An 18,038-nucleotide genomic window follows, 5' to 3' on the forward strand; every position below is an offset into this window, starting at 1 on the left:
GGAAGTAAGAGTACTTCTACCTCAGGTACGCTTGTTATTAATGTTATAGACAACATATTTCTCGCTGATATAATTATTAATTCTTGGGTATTTGATATCGGATCGGTTGCTCATATTTGCAATTCGATGCAGGGAATGATAAGAAGTAGAAGCGTGGAAAGAGGAGAAGTTGATTTCCGCGTGGGTAATAATGCAAGAGTTGCTGCGCTGACCGTCGGGACGATGCAACTCCACCTCCCGTCAGGATTTATTATGGAGTTGAATAATTGTTATTTTGTTCCTAGTTTAAGTCGAAACATTTTGTCTCCTTCATGCTTGATGAAGGATGGTTATTCATTTGCGAGTGAAAACAATGGTTGTGTGATCTCTAAGAATAATATGTTTATGGCTTTTGCACCCATTGTGAATGGATTATTTGTCTTAAATCTTGATGGTTCACCTGTCTGTAATGTAAGTGCTAAAAGGCCTCGGCCTAATGATTTGAGTCCTACCTACTTGTGGCATTGTCGTTTGGGTCATATAAGTGATAAGCGCATGAAGAAGCTCCATTCTGATGGACTTCTAACTTCGTTTGATTTTGAATCATACGAGACATGTGAGGCTTGCTTGCTAGGCAAGATGACCAAGACGCCTTTCACAGGATTTCCTGAGAGAGCAGTAGACTTGTTGGAACTCGTACATAGTGATGTATGCGGACCAATGAGCACGACGGCTAGAGGAGGATTCCAATACTTCATAACTTTCACTGATGATTTTAGTAGATATGGCTATGTCTACTTGATGAGGCACAAGTCTGAAACCTTTGAAAAGTTCAAGGAATTTCAGAATGAAGTTGAAAATCAGCGTGGCAAGAAAATTAAGGCTTTACGATATGATCGTGGAGGCGAGTATTTGAGCCACGAGTTTAGCAATCATCTAAAGAGTTGCGGAATTGTTCCACAACTTACGCCGCCTGGAACACCTCAGAGAAACGGTGTGTCCGAGCGACGTAATCGAACTTTGTTAGACATGGTTCGATCAATGATGAGCCAGTCGGACCTACCGTTGTTATTTTGGGGATACGCTCTAGAAATAGCAGCTTTCACACTTAATAGGGTACCATCTAAATCCGTAGTTAAGACACCATATGAGATATGGACTGGAAAGGTTCCTAGTTTGTCTTTTCTAAAGATTTGGGGATGTGAAGTGTTTGTCAAGCGATTTCAGTCGGACAAGATCACACCCAAGTCGGATAAGTGCATTTTCGTGGGATATCCAAAGGAAACTTTGGGATATTATTTCTACAACCGATCAGAAGGCAAAGTGTTTGTCGCTCGGAACGGGGTTTTCCTAGAGAAAGAGTTTCTCAAAGGAGAAAAGAGTGGAAAGATAGTGCATCTTGAAGAAGTTCACGATGAGCCGATCGGGCAAGAATCAATGAGTGATGCTAACGTAGCAGAACAAGTTGAGATACCCATGGCAAGAGAAGCACCGCCACAACCACGAAGGTCAGCAAGGCTCCGCGAAATGCGGGAAATATTATTGTTGGACAATGATGAGCCTGCGACATATGCAGAAGCAATGATGGACCCAGACTCCGAAAAATGGCAGAGTGCCATGCAATCCGAAATAGAGTCCATGGGAGACAATCAAGTTTGGAACTTGGTTGACCCGCCTGATGGTGTTAAAGCCATAGAGTGCAAGTGGATCTATAAGAAGAAAAAGGACATGGATGGAAATGTTCACATCTATAAAGCACGACTTGTCGCAAAAGGTTTTCGACAAGTTCAAGGAGTTGACTACGACGAGACCTTCTCGCCCTTAGTGATGCTTAAGTCCATTCGGATTATTCTAGCTATAGCTGCATATTTCGATTATGAGATATGGCAGATGGATGTCAAGACAGCTTTCCTGAATGGAAACCTAGCTGAGGACGTGTATATGATACAGCCCGAGGGTTTTGTCGATCCGAAAAATGCTGGAAAGGTATGCAAGCTTCAGAGATCCATTTATGGATTGAAGCAAGCATCTACGAGTTGGAACATTCGTTTTGATGAAGTGGTCAAAGGGTTTGACTTCACCAAGAACGAAGAAGAGTCTTGTGTTTACAAGAAGGTTAGTGGGAGCTCTGTAGTATTTCTAATCTTATATGTGGATGACATATTACTGATTGGAAATAACATTCCTATGCTTGAGTCCGTAAAGACTTCACTGAAAAATAGTTTTTCGATGAAGGACTTAGGGGAAGCGGCATATATTCTGGGCATTAAGATCTATAGAGATAGATCGAGAAGGCTTATAGGTTTAAGCCAAGATACTTACATTGACAAAGTGTTGAAACGGTTCAGCATGGAAGAGGCAAAGAAAGGGTTCTTGCCTATGTCACATGGCATACATCTCAGCAAGACTCAGTGTCCTTCGACTGCTGATGAGCGGGATCGCATGAGTAGAGTGCCATATGCCTCGGCTATTGGATCTATCATGTATGCAATGATAAGTACTCGCCCAGATGTTTCATATGCGCTAAGTATGACAAGCAGACACCAATCTGATCCAGGTGAAAGTCACTGGACAGCGGTGAAAAACATTCTTAAGTACTTGAGAAGGACTAAAGATATGTTCCTCGTCTATGGAGGTGAGGAGGAGCTCGTTGTAACAGGTTACACCGATGCTAGTTTCCAAACCGACAGAGATGATTCAAAGTCACAATCAGGATTTGTGTTCACGCTGAATGGTGGTGTTGTTAGTTGGAAGAGTTCCAAGCAGGAGACGGTGGCCGATTCTACGACAGAAGCCGAGTACATCGCGGCTTCGGAAGCCGCGAAGGAAGGTGTTTGGATAAGGAATTTCCTCATTGAGCTTGGTGTGTTCCCGAATGCGTCCAGCCCATTGAATCTCTACTGTGATAACAATGGGGCAATTGCGCAAGCAAAGGAGCCAAGGAACCACCAGAAGAACAAACACGTAATGCGGCGATTTCATCTCATTCGAGACTTCATTAACCGAGGTGAGATCAAGATATGCAAAATACACACGGATCTGAACATTTCTGATCCGTTGACAAAACCACTCCCGCAGGCTAAGCATGATGCGCATGTAAGAGCTATGGGTATTAGGTACCTTCTAGATTGACTCTAGTGCAAGTGGGAGACTGTTGGAGGTATGCCCTAGAGGCAATCATAGAGATGATGATATTCCATTTGTATCCATGATTTGTATATTGTGTTCATTGAATATCCATTAAAGGCTACTTGAATTGATTTGCAATTATGTGAATTGTATGTGAAACTCTTTACTTGTATGGTTATTCTAAAGTTGTCCCTAGTCGGAGTTCATGTGAGGGCACACATGAATATTAGACTAGCACATGTGAGGGCAATCATAGAGATGATGATATTCCATTTGTATCCATGATTTGTATATTGTGTTCATTGAATATCCATTAAAGGCTACTTGAATTGATTTGCAATTATGTGAATTGTATGTGAAACTCTTTACTTGTATGGTTATTCTAAAGTTGTCCCTAGTCGGAGTTCATGTGAGGGCACACATGAATATTAGACTAGCACATGTATTAGTTGATGACTATGTTTCACAAGTCATGGACATGGAGATGTTGAACTAATAATGTGGACACATGTGGAGACATGTGCTAGGACTGACCCAACACGAGAAGTAGTTCTCTCTTTAAACAACATATACGCTTTGTCCTTAGACCTGAGATTGTCGCATGTATTCTAGATGTGGATCGACCTACTTAGGGGCTATCAAACGCTACGCCGTAATAGGGTAGTTATAAAGGTAGCTTTCGGGTTTGTCAAGAAGCATGCTATGAGACATGGTCAATCAAGATGGGATTTGCCCCTCTCTGATTGAGAGTGATATCTCTGGGCCCCTCGAGTGATCGGATCCGAAAATGCATGGCCATGCTACGTACGGTTAAGAGTTAACCTACAAAGGGATTCCGAATCACAGGATCGAGAAAGAGCGGTCGGCGTGAAGCTAGACCAAATATCATGAGGCAAAGGGAATAGAATGTATATTATGTTGTGATGGTTCGTCTGATATGATCTTCGTGTACGTATAGGAGTTGGCACGTCTTGCTAGAGGCCGCTACTGACTATTGGGCCGAGTAGGAGTACTCGGGCCATGTCTGTATGTATCCGAACCCATAGGGTCACACACTTAAGGGGCTGGAAGCCCAATTCGGATCTGATCCGAGTTGGATTAGGTTTAGAAGTACTAATGGGCCTCGGACCTAGAGGCCCGTCAGGAACCTCTATAAATAGAGGGGTGGGGGCGCCCTAGGGTTCACACCCTTTTGGCGAAACACACCTGCCGCGCCTCCCACGCCCTCGCCTGTTGCAACTCGCGGATCTAGCAGTCCGGCTTGCGACGCTTCCTCCCTGCACGTGTGGATACCTTGGAGGTGTTGCGCCTGCAGCACTTGGATGAGCCATCGACGAGCCACGACGAGCCGACGACGAGCCGCGGCACCGGAGGCGATCTTGCTGCACGTGGACGATCTGCTGAGGAGCTGCTGGACGTGATCGACTACGTACGACTACGTTGATCGACTACGTACGACTATGTGATCGTCTTCACTGCATCGACGTATATCTACATCTTCCGCACCAGTAGTGCGTCGAGTGGTAATCCCGTGATCCTTATACGGCAGTTCTTCCTGGTTATACGCGGTAGAAATTTTGATTTGCGCTAGTGTAGCCTACCTCGTATCCCAACAGAAAGAGACGCGATGCTTAGAAAATATCATTCATCAGAATATGGAGCACATTATGCACACTTCAGAACTCAAGCAAAAGTATGGGCAAGTGGATTTTATTGGCCAAAGATGCATGGAGATGCAAAGAGGTTCATTGCTACTTGCTGAGAATGCCAAAGAACAAGAAATATTTCATCTAGAAATTCTATGCCTTTGAACTGTAATTTGCAAGTAGATCTATTTGATGTTTAGGGTATAGATTTTATGGGACCATTCTTAAATTCAAATGGCTATGAGCACATCTTGATTTTGGTTGATTATGTGTCTAAATGAGTGGAAGCTATCCCATGTCGTAAGGCATCAATGGAGGAATCAATTCACATGATCAAGATGATGATATTTTTTCTAGGTATGAAGTGCCCAGAATATTGATAAGCAATGGAGAATCGCATTTCACAGGAAAAGATTTTAGTAAATGTTTGAAGAAATTGGGGATTCAACATAGAGTGTCTACAACTTATCATCCTCAAACAAATGGCCAAGCAGAAACTTCGAACAAGCATCTCAAAGATATATTGAAAAAGACCGTAGTCAAAGGAGGGAAGGATTGGTTAAAGAAACTAGATGGAGCATTATGGCCATATAGGATAGCTCATAAAACATCTATAGGTATGGCCTCATACCAATTCGTCTATGGAAACATATGTCATCTTCCCATTGAATTTGAACATAGAGCTTATTGGGCCATAAAAGAGATGAATCTTGATGTTGATGCTGCAAGAGTAAAAAGAAGGATCCAAATAAGTGAATTGGAAGAGATGAGGCTTAAAGCTTACCATAGTGCAAGCATTTAGAAGGAAAGAATCAAGAGATGGTTCGATAAAAGGCTTCACAAGAAGGAATTCAAAGAAGGGGATAGAGTGTTATTGTTCAACTCCAGATTTACTCTCTTCGGTAAAGGAAAAATGATGAGCAAGTGGGACGAACCATATGTGGTTCATTCTGTGTCACCTACCGAAGCAGTAGCAATCATGGATGTCAAAGGAGATCAATATATTATGAATGGACAACGACTAAATGTAGTTTTGGAACCTGATGTCGTGCCTATCAATTATGTTGACGTTTATACCATGGAGGAAGAACGGCCACGACAAGCCTGATGAAACTAAAACAGGTACTTATACATAATCTATCTTAAATTATGTTATTTTCTTTTGAATTTTGTGTGAGACTCAAAAAATTAGATATATTTTTAAACGTACGCGATGCCACGAAAATTTGGAAGGTAGAGGGGCTAAAAACCCTCAGGCCGATCGGCCTGGGAGGTTTTCACCTCCGATTCGGTTCCCCCTTTCCCATCTTCAGTAACAACGGAATATGGAAGTGAATTTTGGCGGGAAGGGGCAAGGAAGTTTTTGGAAATGTGTGGATCCTTGACCAAGTCTTCAAGAGTATATAATGAGGCCAATTGGAGCTCGAGTTTCGTATCTATACAAGCAATTTAGATCCACCAAATAAGAAAAAAAGTGCAATGGCGACATCCATGAGCAGGAGCTCGGGAGATGAGAGGGGGCAGCAGCCGGCGAAGGAGGAGACTAGGCCGATCGGCCTGACCTCCCCAAGCCGATCGGAAGTGCCCCCTCCCTTGGCCGCCGCCTTCACCCTTCACGTGAAAGCCAAGAGGTGTGAGTGGGGTCCCAAAACTCCACCAAGGACTGCTCATAACGCTCGCATCAGTGTTGGAGGCAATGTGCCATATGGAAAGCTTGCGGATCGCAAGTTGACCATCCTCTTGAGCGAAGATGAAGCGCCCAAGAAGGAGGAGGTTGTCGTCACCCCCCAAGGCGTTCAACAAGACTCCTCGGGGTAAAGCGCAAGATCGACATAGAGAAGACGCCCGAGTACACGCCGACCGACTATGGAGGTGATAGCGATTGGGAGGATGATAGGAGCCCCGGATCGTGGGGTGTTGCAGGTGATGATGAAAAAGATGCCAACACGTACTGGGATTAGGCTGACGAGATGAAGAAAACCAAGGAGCAACATGACCGTCGTCAAGACAAGCGCAAAGAAAAGGATCTAGAAGATTATAGGCCAGAACTGGAGAAGCATGATCGTATGTGTTGCACAGCTTGCAGGAAGAACATCCACTGCCTTTTTGACGCCGTCGATGACATCATGCAAGCCTTGCAAGCTCTGGATCAAAAGGCAGAAGATAATGATCGCCGTCACGAGGACGACTTCAAGTTCTTGGAGAGGAATATGAGGAAGCTCAGGGCGAATGAAGTAGCAACCATCCTGTGTGCAAGCAGTGTGTGCAGCGTCACTAGTGCGTTTACTAGCGTCTTTCCTTTTGTCCTCCATATATTTATGACGAGGACATCATAAGTTTTAGGTGGTGGTGGTGGGGGGGGGGGTCGTCGCTCGTAAGAGTTTTTGGATCTAGTTAGTCGAGTTGAGTCGAGTCATGTGAGAGTCTAAATTAGTATTTTTATTTCAATCAAAAGTAGATAAACTAGTAGTCTTCTTAAGCTTCTGGGAAGACTTAGGCCTAGATTGCTACTTTAGCATCTTTGCGAGAAGAAGCATGAATAAAATTCAAGGATCGTGCGAGTATTTGGGAAGACTTAGGTTTTTCATTTTATCTTTGCAACTTTGGATCAGGAGCATTGTCTTGAATTTTAAATTTTAGTGTGGAGTTTAGTAATCAATTTGTTTATGCAATACCCATACTTTATGATGATCAAGTATTTTGATTTTGGTTATGCTTTATGAGTAAGGTTTGAATTGGAGGTGACTTAAAATTTTATTGTTTATTTTAAACTTTTGCAAAAAACAAGATTGATCAAGATCTTCTAACCAGATTGAGAGTTTTTATTTATCCTACCCAATTCCTAAAAATATTTATTCATACCATCGTAACCAAGACTTTATGCTTTGAATTCAATTAGGATCGCTCTCTCTTGGTTTGCTTTAATTCTAAGCATTGATCATATCTTTTTTACCATCTCTGAATGCTAGCCCTGTCAATATTCAGTAATGAGAGTTCTTCATTGGAACAATCATATTTTCTACTGAATTCCTAAACCCGAACCATTAATTTGTCAATTTTATTACTTTTCCTTGAACACAACCTATTATACGAAGATCTGTTCCGTTTTTGGTCAAGCTTTATGAAATTTTTGGAAAGATACAAGATAATGAAGCTTCACTAGAAAGAAGCCATAGGGGAGGAAAGGAGAGGCCAGGCCGATTGGCCTGGGGTGTCCTTGCCTCGATTTTCACGCAGCAAATTCCTAGAAGGTCTCTGGAAGGATCTAAAACTAATTTATATGGTGTGGTGTTCAGAGGAGGTTCGGAGAAGAGATTAAAAATAAAGAAGGAAGGAAGGGAGGAAAGAAAGAAAAGTATTGAGAAAAAGGAAAAAAGAAATAATAGGAAAAGAGAGAAAGAAATAAAGGAGGAGTTTTTATTGTCATGAAGATCAAGAGATATTTATAGCCAAAACTAAGGTAAATCACAAGAAATCTTTTGAAACTCATATGAGTGAAAAATATTAGTTGCTACAAAATCAAACTCTAACTTTGGAATGCCCAGATTAGCATACCATGATTTTGGCATACTATAGTTTTGGCCAGGTAAAAATTAATCCCCTGCTTGTTGCGCGCTTGACTTTGCTTCGTATGCTATGACATCACCCGGCAGTATAAACCGTTGTAGTATTGCAGTGCAATAATCACCTCGTGAGTCGTGACCCGCCGGAACCCGAAAGGCGGAAACACAGAATATACAGAGAGCCCCCCGAAAAAACTTCTCGGCCTCGAGACGGTTAGTCCAAACACTATTGCGGGAAAAGGGAATTTGTCAGGGGTGTAAAAGGAAAATACACTTCCTAATTTCCCCGATCGCCTTGAACCCTAGCCTCTCCGCCCCCTTCGGCCCCCGCGTTCCCCAACCCTCATCCGACCGCGCTCCACGCCTGATTTGGCGCCGGAACGCCCCGCAGGTCGCTCGTTCGGAGCGCAGGCGCGCCGGCGCGCCCGGATCCGGCGGAAGCGCGGCGGATTTCGGCGGTTCGCCGTCTCGTCGGTCCCGGCGGGGTTATGAAGGCGGCGGGATACGACCTCTACGATAGTAGCGGTGAGTTTCCCCGAATCGACCGGGGTTTCCAGGCCAATAGATTTTTCGTTGCAGGAAATCCACGTTCTGTTGGGTCGATTAGTAATCTTAGCTTGGTTGTATGATGCCCCGCTTGGGTAATAATGTGCGGATAGATGCGGAGAGTCTGCTAGAAAATTTGTCTATTCGCCACAAATTTTTTTTATGAATGTAATGAAATGAAAGACCGGCCATTTGAGTAGTTCATTGCGGGCGTTGTTGTGAAACATGACATCAGACTCCAAGAAAATTTTGTAAGGAGATTGGTCTCCATTACTACTAAGCATGTAAATGAGCAGCAGAAGACGTAAGTTGCCTTTAAAGATAGGGCAATGGATAGCTTGCTGAAACTTTGTTGCTTCTATGAAATAAGCCAGGGGCTTGTTCATAGGGATTTCACAGATGTAGTATATTGGCTATGGCAAAATCTATACCAGTGCTGCAGTAGTTCTACTTGTTATGTTGATTTCTTCCTTACAGTTATTGGTGTCCCAGCTTTGGGTTGATGATACCATGCCCGTCACCTTCCCTGGATAGTTCTAGGCTTCTGGCAGGATATCCAAATTGTAAATACGAGCTTCAAGTTAGGTTGTGTAGCACTCAGGATTACATAGTCTGCATGTCTGCTTATTGACTTTCTATCAAGTTGTGCGTTGCATACTACAGTATTGATTCCTCCCCCATTGTTGTAGGGACTGATGATGATCTCCCCCCAGCACAAAATAGAGGACTAAGAGGACGATCTTTCAGTGGGAACGGACGCGCATCTGCTGGGGCATTTCCTTACATGAGGGCAAACAATGATTTGGAGAGCGAAATTCATCGGGTTGAGCAAGATGCATATACTGGTGTTCTTAGAGCATTCAAAGTGCAATCTGATGCAATATCATGGGTATTATAGGCAAATTCATGTTTGTGCTAATAGTTTCAGCTATCAATCTTGGTCTGCCTGTTGTGCTGAGAATAAAATAAATGAGCTTTTTGTGCAGGAAAAAGAGAGTTTGATTACTGAACTCAGGAAAGAACTGAGAGTTTCTGATGAGGAGCATAGGGAGCTATTAAATAAAGTCAATGAAGATGGGACCATCCGTCGAATGAGGTAGCATAACAATCTTTATGTATGCACATGTTTTACTTAGTCATCAAGAGATCATCCTTTGTTGCTTGTACCGAAAAAATCTGCAGGGAGTTAAGACAGGCTGGTGGAACCCCAAGTGCTCTGCATCGTGGCAGCAGGGCTCTATATGATGCAGAACCTGGGCCCATTGCCAAGAGACAAAGGCCATCTCATTCGATTCCTTCGCAATCTGCAGGCCTCCAGTCCCCTGTGATGCCTTCCCACTCAGTTCCATCTGCAAAATGGGGCCCACTATCAGCAAGAGGCAAAAAGCCAAAGACGGTATGATCAGAATATATATGCATAACGTTTTTTCACTTGCTGAGAATAATTTTATGATGGTTTCTTGACATGTACAGCCCATGCCATCGGCACTACCATCTGCGGACCCAAACTCATTAATAAATCACAAAGTTTATACAAGGTGGCCAGATGACAACAACTTCTATGAGGCCACCATAACCCGTTATAACCCCGTGACGGTTGGTTTGAACTTTTGCAAGTTTCCTTTGATGGTTGATGCAGATACGCATCAGTGTCTAGTAATGTTCTTTCATGATCTCTATTAGGGTGAACATGCACTCGTCTATGATATCGGCACACAAGCAGAGACTTGGGAAATGGTCAGGCTTTGTGATGTAAGCACTATTTGCCTGATTGTATTGTTTTCCTTTATCTCTTTCCTCATCTTTTCCCTCTGTATTTGGTTTTGCCTTCTTAGTTATCTACCATTCAAGTGTTTCTATTTTTGGTTATGCTTCCAGCCCATAGCTAATATTTTCATCTCCACCCTTGGCAATGAATAGTTGATTTTTCTGTATGTGCCTGTGATAGTATCTGTTGACTGACGCCAATTAGTCAATGTCTGCTCATGCACCCAATAAGGTTAAAATGTAAATGGTAAAGGATTTGTCGCTGCAGCAGTTTTCTTGCCAAATATTTGTTGCAGTTGTACCATACCCTGAATATTAATAACTTAACTGATCTACTAAAGCTGAAATTTACTGCTCGTATGATCTAGTGTATGGAAATTTGTTGAATTTTGCTCGATCTGTATGTGAATTAAGATTTGCTTGTTGAATTAGCCTGACTGATTTCCACCATGACATTAATTATTCCATTGAATATTAATTGATACCCCTTTAACAGATGCCACCTGAAGATATAAGATGGGAATTTGATGGACATCTTTCAAATCGAGATGGTTGGGGCCCTTCTGGCCCTATGCTGACGAGGCACCCAACCAACAATGGTGCTATGACAGGTCCAATCAGGGGTAGAGGCAGGTTATCAATAAATGAGCCTGTAAAGGACTACACTCCACCTCAAAATGGCATCAATAGGAATTTCGATAACATTGACATTCCAAACACTGAAAGTGTTGTGACAGAGGTATATTTCATTCAATAAGCCAGACGCCAGAAGGTAATCAGATATAATTTTGTCTCACAGCTGTATGTTTCAATACAGGTGGAGAGGGTATTGTCCAATCCGAATATGCGTGAAATTGAAAAGGCAAGGAAACTGCTGAAAGTGAGTTACCTCTTCTTTTCCCATGCTATTCCCTTTAGAAAATATTTGTGAATGACAAAACCTAATTATCATCCTTTCTATCCTTTAATCAAGATATCTGAAGCCAAACTATTGTCCTTGTAGGATCAAGAGCAGTCACTACTGGATGCAATTGCCAGACTTGATGAAGCATCAGATAGTGAAAGTGGTAAGTTCTTGGCCAGCTCTACTGTTGGAATGCACTGTTGGAGTAATCATAATATTGAAGGGCAGATAATATTGCGCAAAATGGTGTAACAATTGAGAATAATGTATAGTAGAAAATAGGATCCTTGGATGAACTTTATGTGAAATATTATGGTGTTACCTGGAATATTGTGGCATTCCTTGATGTTGCTTGTGCTAGATGTTACTTGTGGACATCAGGGATATAGGGTTGAAGCATCATACGTGGTGTTTTACTACTAACTATTTCTCTTAACCTGTTTTTTTGTGTACAGAGGATATGGCCACGGCAGGGCGAACGGGTCCTGCTGGCGATTAAGGTTAACATGCCGTTTTGTGGACCACCTGCCCCAATCACTGGACAAAGAAACCATGTGATGGCGAACTGACATGAAATGGGAGCAGTTGCCAGTTGGTGCCTGAAATGGGATTCTTTGGTTACTCCAACGAGGGGCAGGGAGATGACGAAAAAAAAACTCCCAAAAAACTGTTTGGGTGCCATCTCTTCTGGTGATTATGGTGGTGGTACTTCCCATGTAACTCTAGAAGTAACTTCATATTCTAGAAATGATCATTAACATGAATCACCTGAAGATGTCTAACCCTAGCGTAATGTCCACCGTACCGTGTTCTCAGATGTACATTGTATTTTGCCCTGGTTGTGATTCTAGCGAACAGGCAAAGTTGGCTGTTCTTGTATTCTAATGTGAAAAGACTTCTCATACCATTTTCATGTGCCGTGGCCCTTGGAGCCCTAAGGTCTGACGTGCTTGTGCCCAATGGCTTCTATCCCTTTGGCTCGTTGAAATGGTAATGTAAAGACTTTCTAAATATGGGTCATTTAGCACTACAATCGCTTAGCGGGGATAGCTCAGTTGGGAGAGCGTCAGACTGAAGATCTGAAGGTCGCGTGTTCGATCCACGCTCACCGCATTTTTTTTTATCCTTTTGCTACAATGAATTACCTCTCCCACATCTAAACATGTGGAACCGCACAACTACTAATTGCCGATTTTTTCAACCCTTTTTATGATTTCTACGCATTTTTTTCTTTCACCTCTTCCTAGGACTAGGAGCGTAAGTGGTTCTTTTTTGCGATTCTACGCATTTTCCTTTCATTTGTTACTGGAATCTAAGTGATTTAGAAACTTAGCACCACAACGGGGAAAAAAAAGAAAAAAGAGAAGAGAGAGACCAAAAGAGTTGCAGGCTTTGCAGCCCTTCCCACTACCCAGTTATCATCAGTTCAAGCATAACCAGAAACTCAAAAGATCCGTCAGTCCGACAGCAGGCATGTCAGCTCGGCACGCTCCCTACCACAACCTACGTGATTTACGCACAGCTCAAACTATGGCTTCACTCGCTAGTTGCTACTACTACTACTGCTGCTATCCTTCTATCGTCATCTTTGTCATCACTCATCAGTCATCACCCTACCGGTCGTCTCCCTCCACGCTTCCCCGTTCCCGACGGCTTCTCCGATCGGGTGTTCGTCTTGGCCCGCTTGGAGGGCGGCGGCGTGGCTGGAGCCGGGCCCCGTTTCAGCGGCCGCCCGACGCCTCTCTTCGTTCCGGTACCCCTGCCGCCCCTCCTGGAGCCACCGCGGCCGGTACCCTCCTTCCGGCCGGCACCTCTCCTCCGGGTGGTGGTGGTGCTCTCCTGCTCCGCCGCCGCGGCTGCAGCCGACGCCGACCGCTTCCGGGTCGTGTTACCCAGCGGGGAACCCCGCTTCCGGGAGGGCGACTGGTTCAGCCGCTTCAGGAAGTCCACGGCGTTCCGCTTCTTGGCTGGCCCACCTGCCGCCGCTCCGCCGGCGCCCTTCTTGTCGGCCTTCTTTGCTCCGCCCGTCGTCGTCGTGGCCGCGTCGCCGTCCGCCCCCTTCGTCGGCCTCGGACCAAGACCGGCTGGGTTCCGGACAGCACCGCCGCGGCCCTTCTTCGTCCTCAGCCCCCACGCTTTATCCTTGGTCGCCGTCACGGCGGCCGCGGCCTTCTTCTCGTCCTCGCTCTCTTCCTCCTCCTCCGCGGCATCGGCCTCGGCCTTCGTGGAGCTCTCCTCCTTCCTCGCGGCCGCCGCAGCCTTCGCGATGGAGCTCCGCTTGCGGCACACGATCAGCGGCTTCCCCTTCTCGATCAGCGACCCGACGATGTCAGTGCCCGCTGGCGCCGGCGCCGGCGCCGGCACAGCCGCGCGCTCCTGCTTCGGCTCGCGGAGCGCCGCCGACGCGTGCCCGGTGACGAGTGCGCGGGCCTCGACTGCCGCACTGTGCTCCGGGGTGCTGCGGCGGAAGAAGACCACGGCGTTCGTGCAGAGCAGCAGCAAGTCGCGGTAGAGCTCGTGCGCGGGGTAGTGGTCGTCGTCGGCGGCGCGCGAGCCCGCCGACGTGGCCATCCTGCGCCGCACGGTATCCAGGTCCACGTGGCGCCTGATCGTGCCCCGGTATGCGGCGGCCTCCTGCAAGTGGATCGAATTGACTCAGACGTAAACAAGAAAGCTGAATTGAAAAAAGAAAGGCAGAAAAGAAAATGGAAGAAAATATCTGAGAGCATCGTCTAGCTCCAAGGCACCCATGCCATGTATGATTGATTGCAACGCTGCACCCAAATTGGCCGTGCAACGAGCAAAAAGATGGAAACTTTTCTTCCTTCTCCATTCACCAACGCATCGAATTAACCCGAAAAAGATTCTCTGCTTACTAACTAAGGCCTCTTTGAAGATTAGAAATTTCGAAAACAGATTGGTTATTTTAGGAACCGGGGAAAATTTGCGCATTTGCACGGGCCACGGGGACTTCCCATCCATCTGTAGCTACCTACCGCAACAAACCTGAAGTCATCCTACTCGCCGAGGCAAATGCCATCTCGCAAACAAGCGCGGTGACCTGTTCAAACACGCCTCGGCGCCTCGCCCATGTAAATCTGGTAGGTCACGGATTAGGGCTTCTAATCACTGGTCATCATGCATGCCACATGCACTCCTGAACTTATCCAAGATTTCCACATCCAGGAGACCCGCGGGACGCGAACCCTGACATTTCACCGGACCCAGTCAATTTTTCACCGCCAGGTTTTACGATTTCACCCCTTCCCAAATTTTTAACCTTGTAGCATCCCGCCGGTCGGAAGACGAAGGAGAAGGGGGGGAATTATTGGGGGCACCTACCTCGCCTTCGTGCTCGTGTAGCCGCTGCAGCACGGAGCCGAGCTTGGCCGCGACGGCTTCGAGGAGGGCGGCAAGAGGAGGGGACCGGGCGGGAGGCGCGCGGGGCGCGGACGCCGCCTCCTCCTCCTCGTCGGCCTTCCCGCTGCCGGTCCCGCGGCGGCGGCGGCACAGGCTCGCCGAGCTCCGCACGTCGCTGCTCTCCTTGGACGCGGCCGCCGACTCGCCGGACGCCTCCTGCTTCGCCACCTCTTCCTCCTTGGCGCCGCCGCCCTGGTGGCCGGGGTGCTTGGGGGGCTTCAGATCTGTGGAGTTGGACTCGCGGCACGACCGCCCGGGCTCCTCGCCGGAGAGCCGGTCGTTGCCGCTCGCCTCGTCCGGCTTCGCCTCGCCGGAGACGCTCCGCTCCCGCTCCTCTCTGAGCCGTTTCACTTTCGACTGCAGCGTCCTGCGCGAATTAAAAAAACCAATATTTTTTCAATTAAATAAATCGCGGCCGAGTGATCGCCATCAAACGGCTAAGCAGACGGGGCGAGGGTTTTCAAAAGGTAGTTTTTCTTGTTTGGATTTTTTTCTCTCTCCCTTCGCCGGATTGCATACCCGATGGAGAGATCGCATCGCTCGACGTCGCGGCGGAGCTCGGCGACGCGCAGCCGCCGGAGCTCGTCCACCCACCCCTCGGCGGCGGAGGCGTCGGGGTCCTCCTCCACCTCGTCCTCCTCCCCGCAGCTGCCGGCGGTGGAGAAGCGGCGGTGGAGGTGGCGGAAGCGGAGGCGGCAGCTGTGCGGCGTGAGGCCGGGCCGGGTCGCCAGGGGGCTCCGCGTCTGCACCTCCATGGCAACCGAGTCCCAGCTCGCCGTGCCGTGCCGGGTCACGGCGCACGCCAGGAGGAGCTCCTCCAGCGTGCCCCAGATCTCCCCGCCCTTCTCCGCCGCCGCCGCCGTCGCCTCCGACTCCGGCGACACGTCGGTGCCGTCCGACCCGTCCGCCATCCTTCCTGCCCGCGTGCTCGCCCGTCAGGCGGTGGTGCTGGTGTAGGTGCGGTCTCAGCCCTGCGTCCCTTGCCCTCCTCCGTTGCTTTCCCCCGTCGCTTTTCTCCTCGGCCCGGTTTGATTTTTATCGGTAAAGAAGATGGCATGGTGGTCATGGCAGCCAGGCCAGCCGAGCCCCGCGCGCGCCCTCGCACTTAAGGACAATTTCCGAGTTTGCCAGGGGCGTTTCTGGAAGAATTCTCAAAGTGGGGCCCACAGCGGCTATTCCTTTGCAATGCCCATATTACCCTGCTGCTGGTACCGTGGTACGTGTACGTCCGGTGCCTACTTGGCTTGGCAGCACCACGCAACAGAATAAGCTGAAGCAGCTAGGCGAAGTCAAAAGCGTCCCAGATTAAAAAAAAGGGGGTAAAGCTTGATCTTGAAGGTAAAATTCCAGTAAAGTTTGCGAGTTTGGCATACTAGTTTTGGATTTTAGTCCTAGGCCGAATTGATTTGGTGCAGCCGTGCAGGCTGATACTAGCAAGCACCATCAGCTCGATCTGGCAGCTTCAACTCGTACATGTTTGCGTCGAATCTAACATCGATCTTCTTTTATTCAAAAAAAATAACATCGATCTTCGTCCTGAATGCTCGAAATCAACACAGATTTTCCTAAGAATTTCACTGAAACAATTAGAGGTTTTGTAGGAACTGGGCACGCCAGACCATTATTTTCCCAATTCCACTTTCAGGAGCCGTTCTTCCCAACTGTGCTTGAGCAAGCCCAAATTTGGCCAGGTTCAAGCCTACATGCCACATCATTCAACACGACCCATTGCAAAAGCTAATCATCCATTCATTCAGAATTGAAAAACACGAATTTATACAGAACAAGACATCCTAACACAATCAAATGTAATAAAATTGTAAGATTGAGGCAAAGCCATGACATCACCTATGGGAACCTCACTTGCTTCCAGCTAGGGATGTGAACTGCCCTTCCCGGTCTATTATTAAGCACAAAACTTAACACGGCAGACAGCAACCATGTCAAATTGCAGAGATTGCAATGTCAGCAAACCCTAGCATAGTTCCTCACTTCCGGCGGGCCTCAAGCGCCTTCTTCAACTCCTCGCTTGCTTCATCCGAGGCCGGTTTCAGTCCACTGTCCACCAGTTCCTTCCCACTGCTATGGTAATGGCGATCTGGTTTCGACACGAATGGCTGTTGCGGAGCAGGCAGTGCTGCTGGCAGCCTGCGACCCTCGCCTTTGCCAGCCCCAAGCTCAGCACGCAGGTCCGCTACCGCACGCTGCAGTAATGTGCTCTCGGTGCTCAGCGCCTCCAGCTGCCGCTTCATCAATGAGAATTCCTCTCCCTCGCCTGCTGGAGGGGCGTCTTTCTTCCTCTTCTTGTCTGTTTCAGACTGTGACGACGCCTTGGGCGTATGCTCAATGGTGATCTTGTTCATCACCAGCAGCGGCAGCTTGCTGATGGCAAGGCTACCGGCCTTGCGCCCGTAGCCATCGTCGGCGAGTGCAGCTTTGAGCTCCGGCGGCACACGCAGCCCCCAATGGAACCGCAGGCTCGCCTTGCTCCACAGCGGCAGGACGCTCCTGGTGGTGAGCTGCATCCCGGACAGCAGCGCGCCCACCCCGCCACCGCCCCTCCCCGCGGCGGCCGCGACGTTCGCCGCGAACCCGTTCCCGGCGAAGGAGAACCCGTTCGCTTGCGCGTGCGCGTCGCGGTCGTGGTCGTCGCCATTGGTGGTGAGGTCGGCCATCTTGATCGCCAGCGGCGCCTGGGCCGGCGCGGGCGGCGGCGACGGCGGGGAGCGGACGGAGCTGGCGAGGCCGAAGTCCCCGATCCGGGGCTTGAAGAGGAGCGAGAAGGCTGGCGCGTTGGAGGAGAGGAGGTTGAACTCGGCGGCGAGCGCGAAGGGCGCGCGCGCCGGGGAGCCCAGCGGGCCCAGCCCCGTGCGGACGGAGAGCGCGAAGGGCTGGAGCGGGTCGTTGGGGCGGTACGAGAGGCGGAGCGCTGGGCCGGAGGGGAACGCCGTGGAGAGGTCGAAGCGGAGGTCCTTGGCGTCGCCCCCAGCCGCGAGGCCCGAGAGGAAGGGCAGCCCCAGCACGCCGACCGGCACCTTGGCCCGCAGCAGCGGTCGGTCGTCGTCACGGAACTTGATTGACGCC

General features: G+C 48.0%; 2 protein-coding genes, 1 non-coding gene and 1 pseudogene across 3 annotated transcripts in view; 2 read left to right on the top strand and 2 right to left on the bottom strand.

Moving 5' to 3' along the window:
• The first annotated feature begins 8,601 nt into the window (after positions 1 to 8,601).
• LOC101769016 (protein EMSY-LIKE 3) lies at positions 8,602 to 12,441 on the top strand. The gene is made up of 10 exons (XM_004957149.3): positions 8,602 to 8,842; positions 9,553 to 9,752; positions 9,850 to 9,959; positions 10,046 to 10,259; positions 10,337 to 10,459; positions 10,547 to 10,615; positions 11,127 to 11,369; positions 11,448 to 11,510; positions 11,634 to 11,697; positions 11,990 to 12,441. The coding sequence occupies exons 1-10, from the start codon at positions 8,806 to 8,808 to the stop codon at positions 12,031 to 12,033; spliced, it is 1,167 nt and encodes a 388-aa protein (XP_004957206.1). The 5' UTR covers positions 8,602 to 8,805; the 3' UTR covers positions 12,034 to 12,441.
• A 133-nt stretch (positions 12,442 to 12,574) lies between these two features.
• On the top strand, positions 12,575 to 12,647 carry TRNAF-GAA. Its single transcript has one exon. It is a non-coding gene; the product is annotated as a tRNA-Phe (tRNA).
• Positions 12,648 to 12,905: 258 nt separating this feature from the next.
• LOC101769416 lies at positions 12,906 to 16,025 on the bottom strand (annotated as a pseudogene).
• Positions 16,026 to 16,682: 657 nt separating this feature from the next.
• Positions 16,683 to 18,038, bottom strand: part of LOC101771827 — a gene marked incomplete in the record, with an annotated part of 1,883 nt that continues 527 nt past the window's right edge. The window contains 1 exon segment of the mRNA XM_004959513.2: positions 16,683 to 18,038. Within this exon segment, the coding sequence (XP_004959570.2) occupies positions 16,943 to 18,038 (1,096 nt within the window).

The sequence above is a fragment of the Setaria italica genome, chromosome II (assembly GCF_000263155.2).
Source record: "Setaria italica strain Yugu1 chromosome II, Setaria_italica_v2.0, whole genome shotgun sequence".
Taxonomy (NCBI): domain Eukaryota; kingdom Viridiplantae; phylum Streptophyta; class Magnoliopsida; order Poales; family Poaceae; genus Setaria; species Setaria italica.